The following is a 24002-nucleotide window of genomic DNA, read 5'->3' on the forward strand; positions in this document are numbered from 1 at the left end:
TTATTTTTTTTTATATGGTCAATAAAGGGAGTACAGCCTTTGTTCCTGTGACCTGGTTTTATATAGCATGGCTACATTCACACAAGTGGCCAGAGGTAGATAGTTTCAGAGGCAAACAAATGACTATTTTGGATTTCAGTAGCACTGTGGGCACAAAAAACTTGTGATTTAGCTGCGGACAAAACTCTGCAATGCTTGCCCTGGGCACACTCTTTCCCCCTCATGCAGCTTGCCAGTGTCTGAATGCAGCCTTACCCATGCCGGGATCAGAGCGGTGATCTCTGTGTGTCATGGAGCTGTGCATTGAATTGCCCCGGGCGGCTGCAGTAGCAATGTCCCGCCTCCTGTAATCATGTCAGGCTGATTCAATGTCCTGCCATTGGATCAGTGTACCGTCTGTCAGAGGAGGCAGGACATTGTTTATTTATTTATTTTTGGTTGAACTTGATGGCCTTGTGTCTTTTTTCAACCTGACTAACTATGTAACTATGTAACTATGCATCCACATAGGTAAGTATGATGGAGGAAAAAAAAACCCCAAACCCATACTTCTCTTTTAATATTTAAACAAAACTCCCAAACCCCTGAACCTAACATTAACCCAACCTCAAAACTATTTCTTAACACTAAACTAACCCCTGCAGTAAAATACTTACTTTGACCTACCTTTGGAGCAGCAGTGCCAAATCATAACAGCAAAGATGAAAAACCAGTGCACTGAAAGCAAATGATCTGCACTTTTTCTGTTAGAAATGTAACAATTTAAAAAGCCATTTGCCATTACCTCGTTGACCTACTATGCATAAGAGAGGTGGGAAGCTTCACCTTCTTTATGTCACAAAGGAACAGCTTTGTCTTTTGAAAAGCTACATTTACTTATAGTGTTGCATGTTTATAGTTATGTAAAAAAATGTGTGAAAAATGTGTGAAAAAAATCACAGTAAAGTAACTAAAGGAAAAAGTTTGCTTTGGATAGAGTGAAGAGGGATTAGAACGCTTGCCGGTTTTTATTGAAATCTGTGTCTCCGTTAAGGAGATTCACATTCTCTACTTGTCCTGTTTATAGTTATCATTGAAAGTAAAAGTAAAACAAAATTTCACTAATTTTGGGTTGTCCCCAGAAAAGTAATAAAGTGGAAATCTTCCAATAGGGAATTTCCCCAAGGAAATCCCTTAATTTGCAGGGGCATCCTCTCACTTCCTGTTGGGCTATGGGACACAAAGTGAAGGGAATCTCTACAAAAAAAATCTGACGGGTAACAACCCTCCCTTGCTATATCCAAAATGAAAAAAATAATTTTTTGCCTTTTAGTTCTTTAATTTCACTGTTCTTTTTTACTTGAAATACAATTTTCAAGAACCACAATAAAATGTAAATGATGTATCATGTTCTATGTATTACCAACATATTTCATATTAAGTATTGCTATTACTTTAGAGTGGCCAAGGTGGTGGCACCTAAAAAGGTGAAGCTGAACCAAGCAGAAAGTGAACTGAAGGTTGCAATGGACAGTTTGAGGACGAAACAAGCAGATTTAAAGAAGGTACAAGATAAGCTGGCTGGACTTGAGCTGACGCTTGAAGAGAACAAGCAAAAGAAGGCAAATCTTGAGAATGAGGTATTTGCAGAAATCTTTCAATTTAGTAAAAATTAACAAATCTTAAAAATAAGCAGCAAAGTTGTTGCCCATAGCAAAGTTTGACCTTTCATTTTGTGGAAATATACAAGAATTCTAAATGGTCAATATGGGCAATGTGTTTGTTTCTCTTAGTTTTAATGACTTTTCTCTGTTCCATATTAACTGCTCACATTCTAATGTGTGCACCTTAAACCTGTTTATAAAAACTGGAAAAAAATAAAATGGAGACCAAATGTGGGGTTTTTGTATTGTCCAAAAATGACGACTGCTCTTTCTTTCTCATCCCTTGTTTGGGCCTGGCCTGGCTCGTGCATATGGGTAGGCATCATGTGGTTTTTCATCTTGGCTGGCATTATCATGACATCATCCTGACAATTATATCTTCCATAAATCTCCTGAAGAAGGGTAATAAATGCCTGCGAAATGCATCAAGAAAGATGCTCCCCACTGTCTGCATCAGTTGCTTGTTACAGGAAGAGAGAATTTGTATAAGGGGAACAGTTGATTGATGTCATGTGTATTGTTTGTACATGTCAGCCTGTAGCCTTTTTATGTTAGTAAAATGAACATAAACTGTTATACAAAAATGTCTACATTAATACCTGTTAAAGTCCCCCATTAGTTAATCGTTATTATGTTCAGTAATTCATTTTTATTTGAGCAATAGTTAAGTCCTCAGAGGCATCGCAAGCACCGAACACCCAAGGCACCTACCCCACATCATCGCCCCGACACCATGAGCACCTTTTTTTGCTCCTTCCTTAGTAGGCAGTCACTTATGCATGTCATCGCCTGCCGACCTGTCCTCTACCTATAAGACCTGTAGCACAGACCCAAGAAGGAGTGTTGGAGCACTTCCCTTGTCTTTGTGCTACAGGTCTGATAGGTAGCTGACAGGTGAGGACAGAAGCCAGCAGCTGTTTAAGTGATATGATGAAGAAAAATAAGTAGAGGGTCACAGCATCAAACACAAGGCACTTACCAACAAAAGAAACGCAATGCCAAGGCCGGGTTAGTACATTTCAAGAAGGGGGGTGGTTAATGTGTGCTGGTCATGGGTTTGTGCTGGATGTGGGGATATTATATTGGAAGTAGGGGGAATTTTTTTCTTGAGATGAACTCGTGCGTTGGTTACTCCTGACCCCTGAATTCTGCATGTTAATTACTCCTATCCCCTGCACTGTGTGTCTAGACACTTCTAACCCCTGCACTCTGTATGATACCTAACACATGTTTCTGACTCCTGAATGCTGCTTATTACTTACTCCTGACATTTGCACACTGTGCATTACTTACTCCTGACCTCTGCACTTTATGCATTACTGCCACCTGACCCCTGCACTCTGTAATATCTACGCCTGATCTTTGTACTCTGTGTCTTACTTAGTCCTAATTCTGAACTCTTAAGATTTACAGAAATCCTGACCTCTCTGCTCTCTGTGTGTCATGCAATTCTGACCCCTGGCTGCTTTGCATTACTTATTCTTGACCTCTGCACTGTGCATTACTTTACTTCTGAACTATGCATTACTACAGAACTCTGTTTGTGTCTACACTCTATGCATTACACACTTCTGACCTTGAACTTTTTGCATTACTCACTTCTGAGCCTTGTACTAAGTACTTTACTTGTTTCTGGCCCATGCATTCTGTATGCGACTTACTCCTGACTCCTTAATTCTGCTCATTAGACACTCCTGACCCCTGCACTCTGTGTTGCAAACTCCTGTTTAATGCACTCTCTGAGTTAGTTAGTTTTGACTGCTGCGCTCTGTGTTACTTACTCCTAACTCTTGCATTCTGTGTGTCATCCACTCCTGACCTCTTCATCTCTGACCCTGATCCCTGCACTTTGTCCATTAAACACTCTTGACCCCTGCATGTTACCTACTCTTGACCTCTGCACTCTGTGCCTTACTTCTGACCCCTGCACTTTGTTCATTACTTCTGACTCTTGCACACTGTGTGTGTTTCTCACTGTTTACATAACTTACTCCTGAGCCTTGCACTCTGTGCTATACCTATTTCCGGCCCATACATTCTGTATGTTACTTACTCCTGACCCCTGAATTCTGTGCATTACACACTCCTGAACCTTGCACTTTGTGTGTTATGCACTCCTGAAACCTGCACTCTGTGCATTTCTTGCTCCTGAGCACTGCACTCTGTGCATTATTTACTCATGTACTCCCGTACTCTGTGAATTACACTCCTGACTCCTGACCTCTGCAATGAATGCATTACTCAATCCTGACCTCTGCACTCTGTGCCTTACTCCTGACTGCTGCAGTTTGTGCATTATTTTCTCCTTACTTTTGCACGGTGTGTTTTACTTACTCCTGAACTCTGTGCTATGTGTACTCTGGACCCGTGCATTATTTACTCTTGACCTGTGGACTTTGTGCATTACTTACACATGACAACTGCATTTCATGCATGTGCATTACTTACTTCAGCTCACTGCACCCTGTGCCTCACACACTTCTGACCCCTACATTCTGTGTTTTACATACTCCTGATCGCTGCGCTCTGTGGGTTACACACCCATGATTCCTGCATTATTTGTGGTAAACTTGCCTGACCTTTGCACTTTGCTACAATGTAAAGAAGTCAGTGTACAGCTTGTATAACAGTGTAAATTTGCTGTCCCCTCAAAATAACTCAGCACACAGCCATTAATGTCTAAACTGCTGGCAACAAAAGTGAGTACACCCCTAAGTGAAAATATCCAAATTGGGCCCAATTAGCCATTTTCCCTCTCATGTGACTCATTAGTGTTACAAGGTTTCAGGTGTGAATGGGGAGCAGGTGTGTTAAGTTTGGTGTTATCATGCACACTCTCTCATACTGGTCACTGGAAGTTCAACATGGCACCTCATGGCAAAGAACTCTCTGAGAATCTGCAAAATAGAATTCTTGCTCTACTTAAAAATGACTTAGACTATAGGAAGATTGCCAAGACCCTGAAACTGAGCAGCAGCACGGTGGCCAAGACCATACAGCGGTTTAACAGGACAAGTTCCACTCAAAACAGGCCTTGCCATGGTCGACCAAAAAAGTTGAATGCATGTACTCAGCATCATATCCAGAGGTTGTCTTTGGGAAATAGATGTATGAGTGCTGCCAGCATTGCTGCAGAGGTTGAAGGGGTGGGGGGGTCAGCCTGTCAGTGCTTAGACCAAAATCCACACACTTCATCAAATTGCTCTGCATGGCTGTTGTCCCAGAAGGAAGATTCTTCTAGAAATGATGCACAAGAAAGCCTGCAAACAGTTTGCTGAAAACAAGCAGACTAAGTGCCTGTTCACACAGGGGCGACGCGACTTGCAGCGCGACTCACAGACGCGACCTGCACACGACTTCAGCGGCGACTTGCAAAATGACTTCTGTATAGAAGTCAATGCAAGTCACCTGAAGTCGCCCCAAAAATAGTACAGGAACCTTTTTCTAAGTCGGAGCGACTTGAGTCGCTCCTATTAGAACGGTTCCATAGTACAGAATGGAACGCGACTTGTCAGGCGGCTAAGTCGCCTGACAAGTCGCGGTAGTGTGAACGGGCACTAAGGACATGGATTACTGGAACCATATCCTGTGATCTAAGACCAAGATAAACTTATTTGGTTAAGATGGTGTGAAGCGCGTGTGGCGGCAACCAGGGGAGGATTACAAAAACAAGTGTGTCTGCCTATAGTCAAGCATGGTGGTGGGATTCATGGTCTGGGGTTGCATGAGTGCTCCTGGCACTGGGGAGCTTAAGTTCATTGAGGGAACCATTAATGGCAACATGTACTGTGACATAGTGAAGCAGGGCATGATCCCCTCCCTTCAGACACTGGGCCTCAGGGCAGTATTCCAACATGATAACGACCCCAAACACGTCCAAGATGACCACTGCCTTGCTAAATAAGCTGAGGGTAAAGGTGATGGACTGGCCAAGCATCTCTCCAGACCTAAACTCTATTGAGCATCTATGAGGCATCCTCAAATGGAAGGTGGAGGATCGCAAGGTCTCTAACATCCACCAGCTCCGTGATGTCATCATGGAGGAGTGGTAGAGCACTTCAGTGGCAACCTATGAAGCTCTGGTGAACTCCATGCCCAAGAGTGTTAAGGCAAAGCTAGAAAATAATGGTGGCCACATAAAATATTGATACATTGGGCCCAATTTGGACATTTTCACTTAGGAGTGTACTAAATTTTGTTGCCAGTGGTTTAGACATTAATGGCTGTGTGTTGTTATACAAGCTGCATTGTAGCAAAGTGTCATTTTTTCAATGTTAAGTGTTGTCACAGGAAAAGGTATAATAACATATTTACAAAAATGTGAGGGGTGTACTCACTTTTGCGAGCTACTGTATCTCTCTCTCTCTCTCTCTCTCTCTCTCTCTCTCTCTATATATATATATATATATATATATATATATATATATATATATACTTTTATTTTCAACACTTTATTGGGTTGTTATCTAAGTAATGCACATGAAACTTGATTATTTTTGTTTTTTCAGACTTCGTTAGCTGAGTTGAAAGTAATTTTATTTATATATTTAACAGCTCTCATCTGAGATCACCATAAAAATTACAGAAGATAAAAAGCAATATGCATTAGATGGTGGTAAATGAAATGCTTTGATCTGCAGTTAAGCATTGACTTTCTCAGCTGATGGTAGATCTGTCTAGCATCAGCTGTCCTTCTAATATACAATATCTATTTTTTTTTTGTATTTAGCAGACCACTGTGTTGACTGCTTCATACAAATGACATTCGGGGGTCTGAAGCTCACAAATTAGCTGGCATTAATTATGTTGCTTTGCACGGGGAGAGTTTATGAGCTTCAATAAACAAGGGTATTTGCATCAAAGGCTTTGTGTTCCATATTTCTAGCAGCTAGCTTGGGTGCTGTTCAAGTTAATGATGTTTTCCCTTTGTCTCTGTAATTTCGTTTTTTATAATCATCTGCAGTGTGCTGTGATTGTTGCATACACATATTAAAAATTATAGAACTGATTTAATTGTTTTAGTAATCACATCTTGTTAGTTCATAACATATTATTTTAAACTCTATTTTTTAGATGCTTAGATAAAGCTGTAACATAGTTACATACTTCTTAAGTACACCCTTGAACATTGTAGCTTAACTGTAAGTAATTAGCAACTAGCTTAGATGCAAAACCGTTGTTCCTCATTTATCAATGTATTCAACAAAATGTTGTGTATTCTATGACACCTGTATCTGAAGCTCTTGGCAGCCAACCAAGGGCAATTTTACAAAGGCATGAAACCTCTTTAGCACCGTAGATGAGACAGATTTCCACTGAAAACACTCAAACACAATTAAGAAATGGTCAGAATCAAGTTTTATTTTATTGCAATGCAACTTGCAACCTTTAAAAACCTTAAAAAATATTTAAAGTGATTGATTGCAAATGTACATTTGCTTTTAAAATAAGAAACATGCCATACTTACCTTCTCTGTGCAATGGTTTTCCACAGAATGGCCCTGATCCTCCTCTTCTGGGGTCCCCTAGTGTCACTCTTGACTTCTCATGCTTTCTGAGTATCCCCCAGCACACACTCATGTGTGCTGGATCCCGAGCCACACATGTGCTCGACCTCGCACACCCTGCTTCCTCGTCATTGAATTTGATTGACAATAGCAGGAGCCAGTGGCTCCCACTGCTCTCACTAAGTCCAGTGAGGAGGGAGCGAGAGAGTAGCTCCTAAAAGGTTTTATTTTACCTTGATGAATGCATTATAAATAAAACACCTTTAGGCCAGGTTCACACTAGCTGCGGGTCACAGCATCGGATCACAGCAGCGGGTCACAGCAGAGGGTCACAGCATCCATGTCAGTGTTGGTGTTTGTTTTCAGATTGCACTGAAATAAACAGCAGCTGGGCTCTGACTAGTTACCATCTGCATCAAAAGCATAAGTTTCCTTTTTTAAATTAGTCGAGGTGTGTATTTAAGATGGAGATTAAATGTCAGTGATTATTTTAGGAACCTAATTTTATTTGCTAAAATAGAACAAGTTGTATTAATGTGTTGCAAGGTTATTATCAGCCTTGCATTCACTATCATTAGTATTGAAGGAGTCTATTTTCTGTTAGAGTAGTTGTAATGTAGACTCAGTAACCATTAACCCAGTTATACGGTAAATTGGGTTTGAGGAGCTGAAGAGACAAAACCACTACAGCAAAATAACAAACCATATATACCAGTAGTGGTAATAAACTTTTATGTTTTTGCAGCCTTTAAAGTAAAACTATAGCCAAAACTTTTTATTTTTCATTTTGGTTACAGTAAAGGAAGATAATAACCCCTATAAGGTTTATTTTGATCATTTTTCATTGATCATTTCGATGATCATTTTGATCATCTTTGTCCCATTGGGGAGATGTACCTTCACTTCCTGTCTGCATATCCCTGCAAATTAAGGGAAGCTCTTGGGGACCCCCAGGTCCCCATTGGAAGATTTCATATCTATTACTTTCCTGGGGACAACCCAAAATTTGGGATTTTCTTTTACTTTCACTTTCAAGGTTAACGGTAAACAGAACAAATAGAGAAGATGAATCTCCCTAAGGGGGGCACAGACAGCTATCTAATAGACCCCAGATCTCTCCATCACCTGTTATGGCCTCCAAAGCATCAGATCAAATCAAGATCGGTTTGATCTGATTCTTGTACAAGCTGGCAAGAGCTTTCTTTGCATGAGACCAAAAGTGGAAGTGATTAAATACTCATCGTTTCTGGTTTCTGATGTCACACAGTGGGAGGAACGGCATCCATTCCTCTCACTGTATCTCAGGAACTGGATGCCACTGATCACATCCTTGAAGGGCTCGATCGTTAGAGCCCAGTAAAGGCGATGACAGGAAGGGGGGCCCTCTTCCACCCCCTGTAAAAGTAATCCGATGGGTCTTTTGGTTCTTAGATTACTTTTACTGGTTTCACAATGGCTAGTTGAAAAAAAATATATCTCAGTCATTGCTGGAGCTGCAGCAATGACCGAGATATCACCCTTGCAATCCAGCAACGTACCGATACGTCGCTAGTTGGCAAGTGGTTAAGCTAGCCTATAGTACAATCCCACCTCCAACTATCATGCCTTACTTTTTTGCTTGTGTCATAGGTGGTAGGAGAACACTAACTTTAAATTTTTATCCAAAATTCCACATTTTTATCACTTCTTAATCATTTTTATTTGGTTATGAAGGCCATCCTCCAATATTGCAGTGCTAGCCTTAAAAGTGACTTTTGGGCATTGGACTCAGAATTGTGACACTATGGGGGTTATTTACGAAAGGCAAATCCACTTTGCACTGCAAGTGCACTTGGAAGTAAAGTTGCTCTAGATCCGAGGAGGACATGCAAGGAAAATAAAAAACAGCAATTTAGCTTGCACATGATTGGATTATAAAATCAGCAGAGCTTCCACTCATTTCAGATTTACCCCATAAAATTAGAGCAACTGTACTTCCAAGTGCACTTGCAGTGCAAAGTGGATTTGCCTTTCATAAATAACCCCCTTTGTGTCCTGTGTTAGTTAGCTGCAGGGCACTCTTCAGTTCCTGATGTCTTGCTCTGTCAGTAAACCTCTGATTTGGGGCTAATAAAGCCTGCTATGTGACCTTTGGCATTGAACTCTGCTACCCAGCCAGATTTGGAGCAGTGGCATAATCTTTTGCTTTAACCCAGTCTTTGATAACTCACTTAACGGGAAAGGCCAGTTGGGCTAAAGCAAAGACAGCCTCTTAATGGTTAAGACCATTTTAATTTTAATCGCTATCCACCTTAAAGTGGTTGTAAACCTCAGACATGAAATATGAACAAAAAAACTCCTTCTATACTGTGTACTTGGCTCTGTCCAAAGCAGTGAGTGGGATTCCACTTTGTTGCTTCGTTCATCTGTTATCTGTATTAGTCATTTTTAAATGGGTTTCCTGACACCAAGAAAAATAAAAAGGTGAAGGGGGGCTCCAGCACACCACCTGTGATTGACAGCCATGGCTGTTCTTCATATACTGTGAGGAGGAGGGTGTGTCCCTTTCCTCCATTTAGGGCTCAAAACTCTTCTCACTGAGATCTATAGTTTGAGACTTCACATACCCACCCCCTCCTTTATAGAACTGAAAAATCCTGTGTAAACTGAGCACTTTGAATGACTGCATATAAACAGGTACAGCTTATGTAGGAGGATTTTTTTATAATCTCTGTGCATCACCTAATGCTAAATTGGGTATAGAGTTTACAGACACTTTAACAGGCATACCACCACTCCGATCAGTGGTATTTCTACATGTAGGGATTTCACAGACAATTAAGGCTCAGTATGAATTAACTGGAATAGCTCCCTGTCCTCTGTTGGCAGTGACTTTGATTTGTGAAACTATCTCACAATTAATCACATCCCTTTGAAAAGACACTTCTAACACAAGGCCAAACCTATGTGTCTTGTACCTTTTTGAACAAATGTCCGAAGCCCTATGCTTCTGCTGCAATGGTCCTTTCAGACATCTAGGATTATTTCCCACATAAGAATGGTGCATGTTCTAATGCATAGAGAACTGGCTACATGCATGCAGTGTTGAGAATGTGTTTAGAAAGTGCCTATTCACTCAGCTTTTAAAGGAATCTCTTTGGTCATTCACTTGACAGTTGCATTCCCAATCCTAATGGTATTTGCACTGTACACCTATTTCAACACAGGGGATCTATGAATAGGGAAACACAGCCCCATCTTCATCTGCTAGAGCCATAATAATTCATAGACAATCAGAATCTTTCTTCTACTACAACCACATATCTCAAAGTCAGTAACCACCTGCTTAAAGGCATGTCTCCACTTTTTTTCCCAGTGCTTTCTCTTTTGCAAACTTTCTAAAATACTCTAAACCCGTTATCTTGGCCAATTGTCCATCCTTCTAGTGTGACCATACCCAAGTGAAGGTATTCCCAGATTGGTTAAGTTTCTCTGTAAAATGAAACCTCTAATTTCTATGTTAGTAAAGACCTATCTTTGGGAACACTATCCCATTTTATCTCTATCACTTTGTGCCAATAGACCAATCCAATAAGTGCAGGAACACACAGATACTTGTCAAAATGTGTGCAGAATGACATTGGAAATAAAAAAAATGATATGTGCTATGATTTTTGGTGGATGTCCAAATGTTTAAGCGATGCATGCTTTTTGGCACCTGTTTGGCCTAGATCTCAGAGTGCTGGCTTCGCTTAAAGCTGATGAATATTGTAAATTGAGGAAACTTGTTTGATAGCAGTTTACTTTAATTAAAGGATTTAAGAGGATATAAAATATGTCTCAAAAGCCAGGGATCCAACTGTCTGGAATGATGTACCACGATATGTAATTTTAAACTGTGTATAACTAGACTTGGTATATATAGATATTTATGGTGCATAGAAGTCCATAAGACAGGGTTTTCCTTTTTTAGGTATATAGATTATTGTTACTGAGGACTCTGGATCTTTGAGGGAGTTGAATAGCTACTAGGTGGAGAATTGAGGTCCTGCCAAATTCTTCCTGAGTATGGAATTGACTACACCAAGTTCACAAATGGTTTTGACTCTATTTATAGCACTGACTATAATGTCCACCCAAATACCTCTGGTTTAATTTTCTTGAAACTCTTAGCAGACCTTACCCAAGGTCAGTCAATTTCTAGATTTTCAAGTGAGATAGGAATCTTGACCTCTTGTGATCCTCATAAAGATGACCATTCACTTTGGAAGGTGGGCCTTCCTAATATTATATTACACTCTTTTCCTGGTTCTTGGGATAATTGGGAATTTTGCTTAGATATGTTTCCCCCTCATGTAATTTTCTTCACCCCCTTGATAGACTGCCTTGATGATTGGAAGTATCCTTAAAGTATATCTAGAAAGGATTCCTTTTGATGGAGAACGGCTCTTTGGAGCATGCTTAGACACCTTTATTAAGCAAGCCTCGGGTCAAGTAAGGTCCACTCACCTACTCCTAATGAGATGGACTGACCAGCTTCAGTGGTGACCAACTAGAGTTCAGTCCGACAACACCACAGTTGTGGCTTATATCAATTATCAGGGCAGCAGATGCCACATGGCTCTTTGCAAAGCACACCTTATTCTGGCTTGGGCCAAAAGGTATGTTCCCACCCTATTCACAGTCCATATTCCCTAGGTAGACAGGCAGACTTCTTCAATTGTCAATGCCTGGAAACAGGGAAATTGTTTCTTCACCTGGGAGTGTCCTGGGTGATAAATGGTCAGGATTGGGGATCAGCTGCTAGTGACACTGTGCTTCCCAGAGTGGGAGGTTGTAGTTCCAGTGTCTGCAAGTGGGTGTTTTCTTGCAGCCAGCAGATTCTAATAATCAGTATCCACCTGATGCTAGCTGTTGGGAGGATATTTAGTCCCTCTTCTACTATTACACTTATCTTTATTGTTTTGCTTTGCTACCAGATACTGCTTGCCACTTATCCTGAGCCTAGACCCTGATCTTGCTCCTGCCCTGCATCCCGGCCCTGCTACCTCTTTTCTGCTCCCCTTGTACCTAATCCAAATCATGGTTCCCCCTTCCCATCTTTTCCCTGCATCTCCAGTTATCTCTGTTTATTTATGTACCTCATTTGTGTAAAGGTACTGTTTCGTTAGGAGCACCTTCCTAAGTTGGCAGCACTAATCTGTGTACCACATGAGCACATACTCACCACTCCCATAGACTGTAAGCAGTCTATGGGAGACAGAATTATTGTTGGTGGGTAGGGAATACTTATTTTACTCACTGAACTGCAACTCAATTTATAACATTTGTATCATGTGTTTTTTCTGGAATATTTGGTTGATATTCTGTTTTTATCATTTAAAATACACCTATGATAAAAAAAAATTATAGACACTTAATTTCTTTGTAGGGGGGAAAACTTGCAGGGGATCAAATAATTAATTTCCCCACTCAATCTCAGTTTCCTAGTGTAGCTACGCAGATTTGGCCATCCCTGCTGCTGATTCCTGACATAACACTGAAGCCCATTGATGACCAGATCGGCTGCACTTAGGAACTGGGAAGTATTTGCTCTGAGTATTTGCTGTCCTTCCTGTTAAGATGCATCTAGGACAGGCTATTTGTCATGTGAAATTGGCATTGGAGGATAAAGATACGTGCCTCCAGATATTACTGTTGGAATACATTAAGGTAGCACATACTGTACCTTAGTTGATCAAGATGGATTTTCATTTGGCGAAATACAGCCTTTGGTTAAGGTTTGTTCTGAATTTGCTTTGCCTGCTACATCATGGCCAAGATGGTTTCACTCCATTATTTAATATGCCTCAGGCTGAGTCTTTGGTATGGTTGCTGGAAGATGACGCAGTTTACTTCTTTGAGCACTACTCAGATTGTTCACAAAGGCTCCTGTTAGATTGTGTTATTGATGTGCTTTCCCTTGTCAGACAAAGGAACTGTAACTTTGTTCAGCCTTTGCTCCAACCTTGGTCAGAGATATGATCCCCAGTTTCAGTTGATCCACATCAATTCAGATCTGCCTCAAACATCTGCCTAAACATCAGGAATCTCTTCCTTTGTTACCCTTCACAACCACAGCTGCTGCTAAGTGTCCCCTACCTCCTTTATACCAGCACTCTGCTTTCATTAACCGCACCCCCCCCCCTACATTTCTGTTACCCATGGTGACCTCTCAGGCATCTTCCTCTGCTTCTGCTACCTTTTCCTCTATGGTCCTCAGTACTGTAACTACTGTGCCACGAGCAGCACAATTTAGTCAGCGCCATGCAACCACTTGCAAGACCTTAGCATCTAACCCCAAAAAGAAGCAAAAGTTTTTCTCTACCCATACAATTCTGCCACTATCCACTGCAGCCACAACCATTATTCAGCCAGTTCCTGATTCCCTGCTGCCTGCTGATGGGGTCCAGTCTGCCTCTGTGCTGCTTGCTGATGGGATCCAGTTCACCTCTGTGCTGCCTACTGATGGGGTCCATTCTGCCTCTGTGCCTGCTAATGGGGTCCAGTCTGCCTCAATGCCTGCTGACGGGTTCCAGTCTGCTGCCAAGCCTGCCTCTGGTGATCAGCTATCTGCTGCCAAGCCTGCCTTTGATGATCTGCTGTCTGCTGCCAAGCCTGCCTCTGATGATCAACTTTCACCTGCCAAGCCTGCCTCTGATGATCCTCTGCTGCCTAGCTGGCCTGTGATAATTCTCTGGCCATTGCCCAGCCAAACTTTGCTGATTCCCGAGCCACTGCCCATTTGGATTTTGCTGATTCCCTGGGCGCTGCCTAGTTGGACATTGATGATTCCCTGGCCGCTGCCCAGTTGGACTTTGATGATTCCTTACCTGCTGCCCAACTGGACCTTTGTATGAAGGTTAAGCTTCCGCCTGCTGATGGAATTAAAACTTCCATTATTGTCAAATGGCTTGCATGGGTTACCTGTTTGGTCTAAAATCCCTATTGTTGCCTGTCCTGAGTTACTTTTGTAGTCATTTTATCCTGTTGTGCCAAGGCTGGGTGGTCCAGATACCCACTTTCAATGTGTGAGTTGCACCCGCTATTATAGTCTTAGCTTAGAGGTCTCCTAGGGAAAGGTAGAGTTCCATTTGAACCTTGCCCTGACTCAGGCATTATCTCTTAAATTCAGGTGCATTAGAGGACCCTGGTTGGGTAACGTATACCTTGGGTAGATCTTAGTGGCTGCTAAAATGCAGAGCAGTCTAGCATCCTAGATGGGGAATGTCTAGTTGTGATGGGATACCCTGCCTTCAGGATACCTGTATGAACCAGGGACTCTGATGTTAAGCCTTCAAGTTGCCTTTGGAATCCCAGTGTTGGAGCTTACAATAACTTAATGCAGCATATATCCCAAGTGTTGCGCCTCCTCAAAGAACTGACCAGCAAGGTACCCAGTCAGAATCCAGTCCCCAGTGGTGCGACATGGGAAAGCGTACAGAGGCTGCACCTTAAGGAGGGGAAATTGTCAGGACCAGGATCACCTGCCGTTGGCATTGGGCTTCTCAGAGTGGAAGGTTGTAGGTCCGGTGTCCACCAGCAGGTATCTTCCACCAGACAGCAGATCCCAATACACAATCTCCACCTTATGTAGGCTGCTAGGAGGGTATTTTGTCCCTCCTCTGCTATTACTTCACTTCAGTGTTTTGCTTTGTTGCCAGATACTGCTTGCCACTTATCCTGAACCTAGATCCTGATCTTGCCCTGCATCCTGAAACCGGCTGCCTCGTTCCTACTACCCTTGTACCTGACCCAAGTCCTGGTTCCCCCTTATCATCTGTTCCCTGCATCTCCAGTTTTCCCTGTTTATCTGTGTTCTCTATTTTTGTACAATGTTAGTTTGCTAGTTTGTTAGTTAGGCTTCTTATCACTGGATGCATTTTGTTTTACTATTAATAAATTTACTTTACTCTATATAGTCTGATCTCAGTTTCCTAGTGTAGCTATGTATATTTGGCCATCCTTGCTTCAGATTTTTTACATCAGTGTTGGGAGACACCAGACATATATCTGTCTGCATCCTGTCTTAACAAGGACAGTTTCATGACCAGCTATCCCAAAGCCTTCGCAGTGGTTTCACTGGTGATCCTATGGGATCAGTTCTGGTTGATATACACCTTTGTTACACTACATAGTCTTTGTTATCCGCTTTACAGCATCCTGGTGCCACCAAACTGGTCCAAAGGGACTTGATACTCGGACATTCCTCAACTCCTGGGAGACACTATGCAGCCACTTTTCAACTGATTTAACCCGAATTCTCAAGAGCTGGTCTACCATCCTGCTTCAAAATACCTGGCGTTGATTGCTTGGTTGTTAAAGCCCAAGTCCTAAGGGATCTGGGTTTCTCCAAATCAGATATTCCTATGCTGCTTAAAGCTTGGAAATTGACGTCTTGGAAGGTCTATTATCATATTTGGGAGACTAATTTTACATGGTGTGAGTCATTAAAAGTGAAACTTCTGTGGTACGTGTCCTATCCTTCTTCAGTCTGGCCTGGTTCAGCACTTGACTTTGAGCACCCTGAAGGGAAAAGTTTCAGTCTTGGCTATTCTCAGTCTGCTCATTCGCTGGTAAAGGTTTAAGGGGGTGGCTCACAGGTCATACTTCATTGGTTCATCAGTCTCGCCATGAGATCTTAATCTGGTCCTGTCAGCAATACAGAAGCCTCCCCTTGAGCCCATTTGGGATATCCGTTAGCCCTCGTACACATGGTTGGAAATTCCAACAGAAAATGTCAGATCGGACCGTGTTGTCGGATAATCTGACCGTGTGTGGGCTCCATCTGACTTTTTCCGTCAGAATGTCTGACCAACAAAGTTTGAGAGCTGGATATAAAAAAATTTCCGACAACATGGTCCGATCAGACTTTGTCCGATCGTTTGTAGAGAATTCCAATTGGATAAAGTGCCACGCATGCTCAGATCAAATTACGAGATCAAAGTTATTGGCTGCTAGCCTGAACGTAGTCCCGTCGTAAAGAATAAACGTCATCACGTTCTGAACAATCGGATTTTCCGACAACTTTGTCCGACCGTGTGTATGCAACACCAGTTTCGGACAGAATCCGTCGGAAAAAATAAGACAGATTTTGTGGTCGGAATGTCCGACCGTGTGTACAAGGGCTTACTCTAAAAGGGTTTTTTCTTGTGGCTATCATGTCAATTGGACAGAATCTGGAACTGGTAGCCTTGTTCTTCATTTTGCAAACCTCCTTTCCCCCCAAGGTGGTTTCTCCTTTCGAGCTCAATCAGGAAATCATCAGGCTTTCTCTGTTTCCAGTTTCCAAGCTTTCCAAAGAGTTGTCTTTACATTGTTTAGTCACTACTTCTGTCCAAACCATAGATTTTCTTTTAATCTTATTCCACTATTTCTAGGTGGCCTAGGCAAGTTATCACTGCAGTTTATTCATTGAAATATAGGAATTCTCTATTTCCATTTTATGGCTTACTTAGCCCATTCAGTCGTTAACTCTCTGGCTTTTTAAGCCCCAGATGTATGTTTCTCAGAATTGCAGGGCTGCCACCTGGTCCTGTGTTCACGTTTGTTATACCAGATGGATGTTCATGCCTCTGCTGAAGTCTGCTTTGGTCTTAAAGCCACTTTATTGGAAATCTGACTCCCTTATTTTGGGCCTGTCAGCATCGTTTGCTGTGTTGCTCACCCCTCAGTTGTATTGCATGGGAACATCTCAGGGTCTTGATTAATGGTGTGGCCTGTGTCCTGTACTGTATGATTAAGAAATAAGGAATTTTGACCTACCTGTAAAATCCTTTTATTTCAGTACTGAACACAGGACACCCCCTCCCCTTTGTCCTGGCATATGCTCTTACTGCTTGCTAAAAACTAAGGATTACTGGGATTGGGTTATGCAGTACTTACAACTTTGCCAGTGTATTAATCTGTAGGTGGCAGTATATTATCCATGCATGTGATTAATGTAATTTTACAGGTAAGTCAAAAATCCTTCTTTTCTTTATTTTTATTTTTTTTATCATAATTCTTAAAAAAGGAAGAAAGAAAATATTGCGCTAACCAAAAAAAAGTGTGGGAACAAGCAGCTACATACGAATATGACCAAATTCATAAATAAACTAAACAATATAATGTAGCGCTAAAAAAGTGCTATGAAAACACGTGTGACAAATGCTTTAAAAACAAAAACCAATAAAGTCCAAATATTAAGTGAATACAATAGTCCTTGAAGTCCACATAGGACCCAGAATGTGATGTTTCACACGATGTAAAAACTAGAGAGTGATCTTGGAGACATCTCATACCAGTGACATCTAGGTAGGTAAAAACAAGATGGGTACTCTTACCGAAACCACAAGGTCATACGTGCATATATAGATAGATGAATCCCTGCAGGTCTATCAGCCACTGGAATTGCTGTGGGTCCTCTGGTCAAAGAAGGAGTGGTCTGTATCATCCACGAAATTCCAATTCCTCCAGGGTCCCAATGGAATGGACGGGAAGAATCAACTCCAACCCAAAAAATGGGATAGCAAACGAGGCCAAACTCATATAGGGGATCACCATCAGGCTAAGCGGTGTCCAAATGTTCAGGGTGTCCGTAGGTTGGTTTCCCTGGGGCAGGCCGTGATCGGAGGTTCAAGACCCAGCAGATGGAACTCGAGCCCTTGCAGTGTGTTGTCCTCTCCAGCGATGTCTCCTCCAAAGGATGATGGTGATCCCCTATATGAGTTTGGCCTCGATTGATATCCCGTTTTTTGGGTTGGAGTTGATTCTTCCCATCCATTCCATTGGGACCCTGGAGGAATTGGAATTTTGTGGATGATACAGACCATTCCTTCTTTGACCAGAGGACCCACAGCAATTCCAGTGGCTGATAGACCTGCTGGGATTCATCTATCTATATATGCACGTATGACCTTGGCCTCGATTGATATCCCGTTTTTTGGGTTGGAGTTGATTCTTCCCATCCATTCCATTGGGACCCTGGAGGAATTGGAATTTTGTGGATGATACAGACCATTCCTTCTTTGACCAGAGGACCCACAGCAATTCCAGTGGCTGATAGACCTGCTGGGATTCATCTATCTATATATGCACGTATGACCTTGTGGTTTCGGTAAGAGTACCCATCTTGTTTTTACCTACCTAGATGTCACTGGTATGAGATGTCTCCAAGATCACTCTCTAGTTTTTACATCGTGTGAAACATCGTGTGAAACATCACATTCTGGGTCCTATGTGGACTTCAAGGACTATTGTATTCACTTAATATTTGGACTTTATTGGTTTTTCTTTTTAAAGCATTTGTCACACGTGTTCTCATAGCACTTTTTTAGCGCTAAATTATATTGTTTCGTTTAAAAAAGGAAGTAACTGTTTTAAAGGTACATTTTACACTTATTAAGAAAGTAATCCTTGATTCTGAAGTTTCATGCAGCAGTTTTTCTATTGTTATCTGACCTGTGAAGTGATTCATTCAACTTGTACCACAAGACAGCTGTTAGGCATAATGGGCTCTCAATGGTCACTAGGATTTGCTTGTAGCGTTCCACATTGCTTTTTCCCTTTTTAGCAATAGGGTAATGCCACTGTGCTTTATGGAAATAAACCAGCATCGGTTGCTTCCCCAGATTTTGCAGATTTTTTATTTTATTTCCAGGCTCATAGGAAAGCAGCAGTGTTTCTTTCCCTTGATTTTCATTAACTAATTATGGCGATGGAAGAGAGTTGCTGGTCTAAATTTGGCAGCTAAATAATTTTCCTATATAAATAGGATCGCTGCTTCGTTCAGCAACATGAAGAAGGATGGCCACATAAGGGGTCAGCATTAGGGAGCAAAAGGAAAAAGGCAGTAGTAAAACATGTTTCTAAAAGATTTTATGCATTTTTTGAATGAGTTTTATAGTGATACACACGCGTACACATGGTCGTATTTTCAGGTGGAAAATGTTCGATGGGAGCTTTTTTTCAGAAATTCTGACCGTGTGTAGGCTCCATCGGATATTTTCCATGGGAATTTTGACACACAAAATTTGAGATCTGGATCGGACAACAAAATCCGTTGTTGGAAATTCCGATCATGTGTACACAATTCCGACACACAAAGTTCTACGCATGCTCGGAATCAAGCAGAAGAGCCACTCTAGCTATTGAACTTCAATTTTCTCAGCTTATCATGCATCACCGCGTTCTTGACGTTCAGAATTTCCGACAACATTGTGTGATCGTGTGTATGCAAGACAAGTTTGAGCCAACATCCCATGGATTTTGTTGTCGGAATGTGCGATTGTGTGTACGCGGCATAAGTTTATTGTTATCTTTTCCACTTTTTTTTTGCATTTTAAAAACTTAAAGCTCAACTATAGCCAGGAGAAAGAGCTTTTCTTGTCTTGTGTAAAAATGCTGCATTCTTCCATTCTTTATTTCTCCATCAACATGCCCCTCCTGTATCGTTGTTCTGGTTTGTGTGACCATGCCCTGCTGTTTTTTCCATATGGAGAAATTGCTTAAAGTCACAGTTTCACTTTTTCCTCTCATTTACTCATAGCTTATTATCATAGTTGAGGATAGGGGTGTAGATATACCTATGAGCTACATTTCTTGTTTAAAAAAAAAAAATAGCTACAGACCAATCTATCAATACTGAACAGCACATCACCTTGGAGTGAGTAAATTATGAGCTGATGTAAAGCTTAATTTCAGGCAAACAACTAAATACACAGTTGATATTTAGGAGCTGTTCTACCAGCCACAGGCTTTGTATTTCTCTTAATCTCGTCATCCATTTCTGAAATTTGCAAACCACTATCATATGGCAGAGCCAAGTTGGTGACTCGACTTTTCTGTACTGAAGTTAGAACTACAGATAGGTCTCCACCGGTCCCAGCCTGCGACTGGACAGTGAAGGAGCAGAGGTTCATGAGGTCATGTTCATTGTCCTGTATTAACAGTTTTTTTTAATCTGTCTGAATTTCAGCTTTAAAAAGAGGATGATTATGATATGTGTTGGAAAAATAAAAATGCAATCAGAACTTTCTAAGTTTTATTACAGCAGTATGTTAAAACATTTCACTCATGAGGAGTATAAATGTTTCATATTCAATTTTTATTGAAGAGATTCCAAAAATGAAATTTCAGCCAGTAAAAGACAGATTGCTCAATAACTGTAATACTATTTCTGCAAGCAATATAAATGAGAATTAGATATCGCATGGACATAAATTGTATTCAGAAGTTCGACCTACAAAGAAATACACTGTCTCAGTTCAGAATGAGTCCTTTATGATCTAAGGAAAAAGAAAGAACACTACATAGTTAAGTTTATTACATTTTAGACAATGTTGCTTGCAGAATGTTCAACTCAGGATTTCTCTATTTTGCTGTAATAGAACATTAGAACAATCAGCATGTTATGCTAGAAGATTACTTATAACTCCCAAGCATTATTTATTTTATGAAACCAGAGAAAATAAAATGGTTGTTATAATTGTGTATTTCACATTATATTTACACAGACGTGTATAAAAATGCCCTCATTTTAAAATTTGTGGCGATACCTGACATGTGTGGTGCAATCACTATTTACATATGTGCACCTAACCTATGTGCGCATATGCATGGAAGGGGGGGGGGGGGGTGCATGTATTTTTTCTTTATTATTTTCATTTATTTTATTAAAATGTATGTTTTGTCTTCATTTAACTTTATTGCTATCACAAAGGAGTGAACAAGCCCCCTTGTGGTAGCTTTGGGCTGTGACAGGTACTCTTTATGAAAACAAGAGGGGTCTATTTGATGTCTCCCCTGCCCTCCAAGGCAACTGATCAAACATAGATCTATTTCACACTGTGAAGACGGGGGACTTACACCAACCTTTTTTCCCCTTTGAATCTGTAATCAGAGGGTCCATCAAACTCAGCATCAATCCTATATGACCTTCTTTTATACATTTCCTTAACACACACATTTTCTATAGCTACTTTAGCTCAAGAATGCAATTTCAAAATTTTCACCAGATGGCACCGCTGCCCTTACTACATGGAATTTCCCCTAACGTCCCTGATGTCTGTTGGCACTGCCTGTTCTACCCTGACATAAGTCCCATATATGGGAATATACATCGTTAAAGCACTTTTGGGATGTAGTCTTTAATGCATATACAATTGCGATTTTGACCGAAGTTTCCAGGACCCCACAGATAGCCCTCTTATTTATGATACCTTTTTCCCTATCCCTGATAAATTGTGTGCTTTTTTCTCATAGCAAACTTATTTCAGTGGACACGTATGGTTTTATTTAAAAAAAACGTTTTGTAGGAATTATGTGGCAAAGGAGTCAATTATAGATACTGCACCTCAAGTGGGATTATCACGGTGCCTTAATACGGATAAACAAATTATAAATATTTAAAAAACTGATTTATTACAAAATTTGATAAGTATCACACAAAATAGTAGTACAATTTACATAAAAAAGGACAAATTTGAAAAATAATTTTTTAATCACAAAATAGATATATTCTATCTAGTATCCAGAAAGCAAGAGGTTTATAATATATTAGGCCAAGATGGTGGTGGCCTTGAAGTGCTATCTGGTCAGTCCTTCCCTACATGTTTCGCCATAAAAATGGCTTCCTCAGGGGCAGTAGAATATAATCTCAAAAGAGAAACAATGATTCCCACGGTGACCCCACGTAAAAGGCCACTCAACTGCAGTCATGCAGATGGCGATCATCTAATAACCACATTAGTGTAGCTATAAGGGGTACAGAGGGCAATTGTAGAGACAATATAGAGAAACATCTAAAAACATAGGAGGCACTGAAGAAATTACACTCAATGATGAGATTTTAATGGCATGACCCGAAAAGGTCTGGAAACAAAACCGGAATTCATTGAAGAATGAGTAGCACTCAACTACAAAGTGAGGACAAGCTTTAAACCATCGGGCAGTCCAAACGTGAAGTAAGTGTAGATGTCAATAACACCTCAGCAAAGGACAAACTCCCATGTGAGTGATCTTGTTCTAACTAAGCAATAACATGCAGCGCCTCCAGGAACCCAGGAATCTCATCATTGAGTGTAATTTTTTCAGTGCCTCCTATGTTTTTAGATGTTTCTCTATATTGTCTCTACGATTGCCCTTTGTACCCCCTATAGCTACACTAAGGTGGTTATTAGGTGATCGCCATCTGCATGACTGCGCTTGAGTGGCCTTTTACGCGGGGTTACCTTGGGAATCATTGTTTCTCTTTTGAGATTATATTCTACTGCCCCTGAGGAAGCCATTTTTATGGCGAAACATGTAGGGAAGGACTGATCAGATAGCACTTCAAGGCCACCGCCATCTTGGCCTAATATATTATAAACCTCTTGCTTTCTGGATACTGGATAGAATCTATCTATATTGTGATTAAAAAATAATTTTTCAAATTTTTTCCTTTTTTTCTATGTAAATTGTACTACTATTTTGTGTGATACTTATCAAATTTTGTATGGTTTTATTAGTTTCATTCATATAACGTGATATTATTGGCTGTCAGTGCTATTGACCTGTGTTCATTTATTATGTGTTTCCCTTCTTAATTTTTTTTTTTTAATATGCTTTGTTTATGTCCTATTTGAAACCTTATAGTTTAAAAACTATAAAAAATAAAAAATAAATTACTTTGCAAGGGAACTGTCACCTAGTTTATTTTTTTGCTTGCATTTGTTTGATTATAGTCAGCACAATATTACCATATTCACTTTGCAAAGCAAATTCCCTTCGCACAGCAAACATTCTCTTCTCCTTTAGTGAATCCAATCCATGATATGGAGTTCTGACACTTTGTTAGCTTGAAAATGAAAATACTTTCTTGGCAATGTGTTTGTTGGAAGGTGATTCTTTTTCCTTCATGCGTCATGCCTGGACTGTTCATTTTAGGTTTTGAATAGATTGGGGAATAAAGTGAATGAAAAATAAGTAGCACTGTCAGATTTATTTTGTCTCTGGCCCATTTGGGAGACTTAACTCCCCTTCCTATCCCATGACAAGCACGTGAAATAAGGGAAATCGTCCCATTGATCCAGATGTGTTGTAAACCTAACCTTTGCTTTTAAAAACAATATGCTTTAGTTCTCTGTGTGCCTTCTCTTTTTCTGACATCCATATTAATTAAGCAACTCTCTTTTTAGGTTGACTTGTGCAGCAAAAAGCTTGATCGTGCAGAACAATTGATTGGAGGTTTAGGTGGTGAAAAAACAAGATGGAGTCAAACTGCATTAGAGCTTGGAAAACTTTATATTAACCTTACAGGCGATATCCTAATTTCTTCTGGAATTGTAGCTTACCAAGGCGCTTTCACTTCTAGTTACCGACAGGTAATTATATTGGAAAAAGTATTTTGAAGTATGCGAACAGAAAAATTGTGAGATATTTTACAGTATATTATTAGATATTTCTTAGTCCCCTCCAAGGATCCATTGTTAAGACTAGATATAAAATGTTTAGCTATTGTCAGTTTACTACTACCATTTTTTTATGTTCTGCTGCAGCCTATGTTTCTGTATTGTGCAGAAAGTTACACGAGCAATTTAATCTTGCTATACAAACCTTACAGTAGTCCCAATGAGGAAGCAAGAACACTAAGTAGACATCTAATTCTTCTTTATTGTGGATTCATTAATACACAGTGCTTGGCTTTCCGCATACAGTAAATGTTTGCAAACTAATAATGACAACTGTAATTTGAGAATGTTAAAATAGGGCCCCGGTGTTTTCGAATTTTGCTAAATGAGTGTACTGCATAGCAAATATTTATTTAAAAATAAACAGATGGTCTGGGAGTTTCTGTATGTATTTTAGGAATATA

At 40.5% G+C, this 24002-nt stretch overlaps 1 protein-coding gene across 2 annotated transcripts in view; it reads left to right on the forward strand.

Moving 5' to 3' along the window:
* DNAH7 (dynein axonemal heavy chain 7) overlaps positions 1-24002 on the forward strand; it is a 498098-nt gene that overhangs the window by 299143 nt on the left and 174953 nt on the right. For both annotated transcript variants that reach the window (XM_077448738.1, XM_077448739.1), the window contains exons 44-45: positions 1439-1619; positions 23326-23511. In XM_077448738.1, coding sequence (XP_077304864.1) covers positions 1439-1619; positions 23326-23511 — 367 coding nt within the window. The remainder of the gene's footprint in view (positions 1-1438; positions 1620-23325; positions 23512-24002) is intronic.

The sequence above is a fragment of the Lithobates pipiens genome, unplaced genomic scaffold, assembly GCF_037356315.1.
Source record: "Lithobates pipiens isolate NorthernLeopardFrog02 unplaced genomic scaffold, aLitPip1_a1.2 Scaffold_22, whole genome shotgun sequence".
Lineage (NCBI taxonomy): Eukaryota > Metazoa > Chordata > Amphibia > Anura > Ranidae > Lithobates > Lithobates pipiens.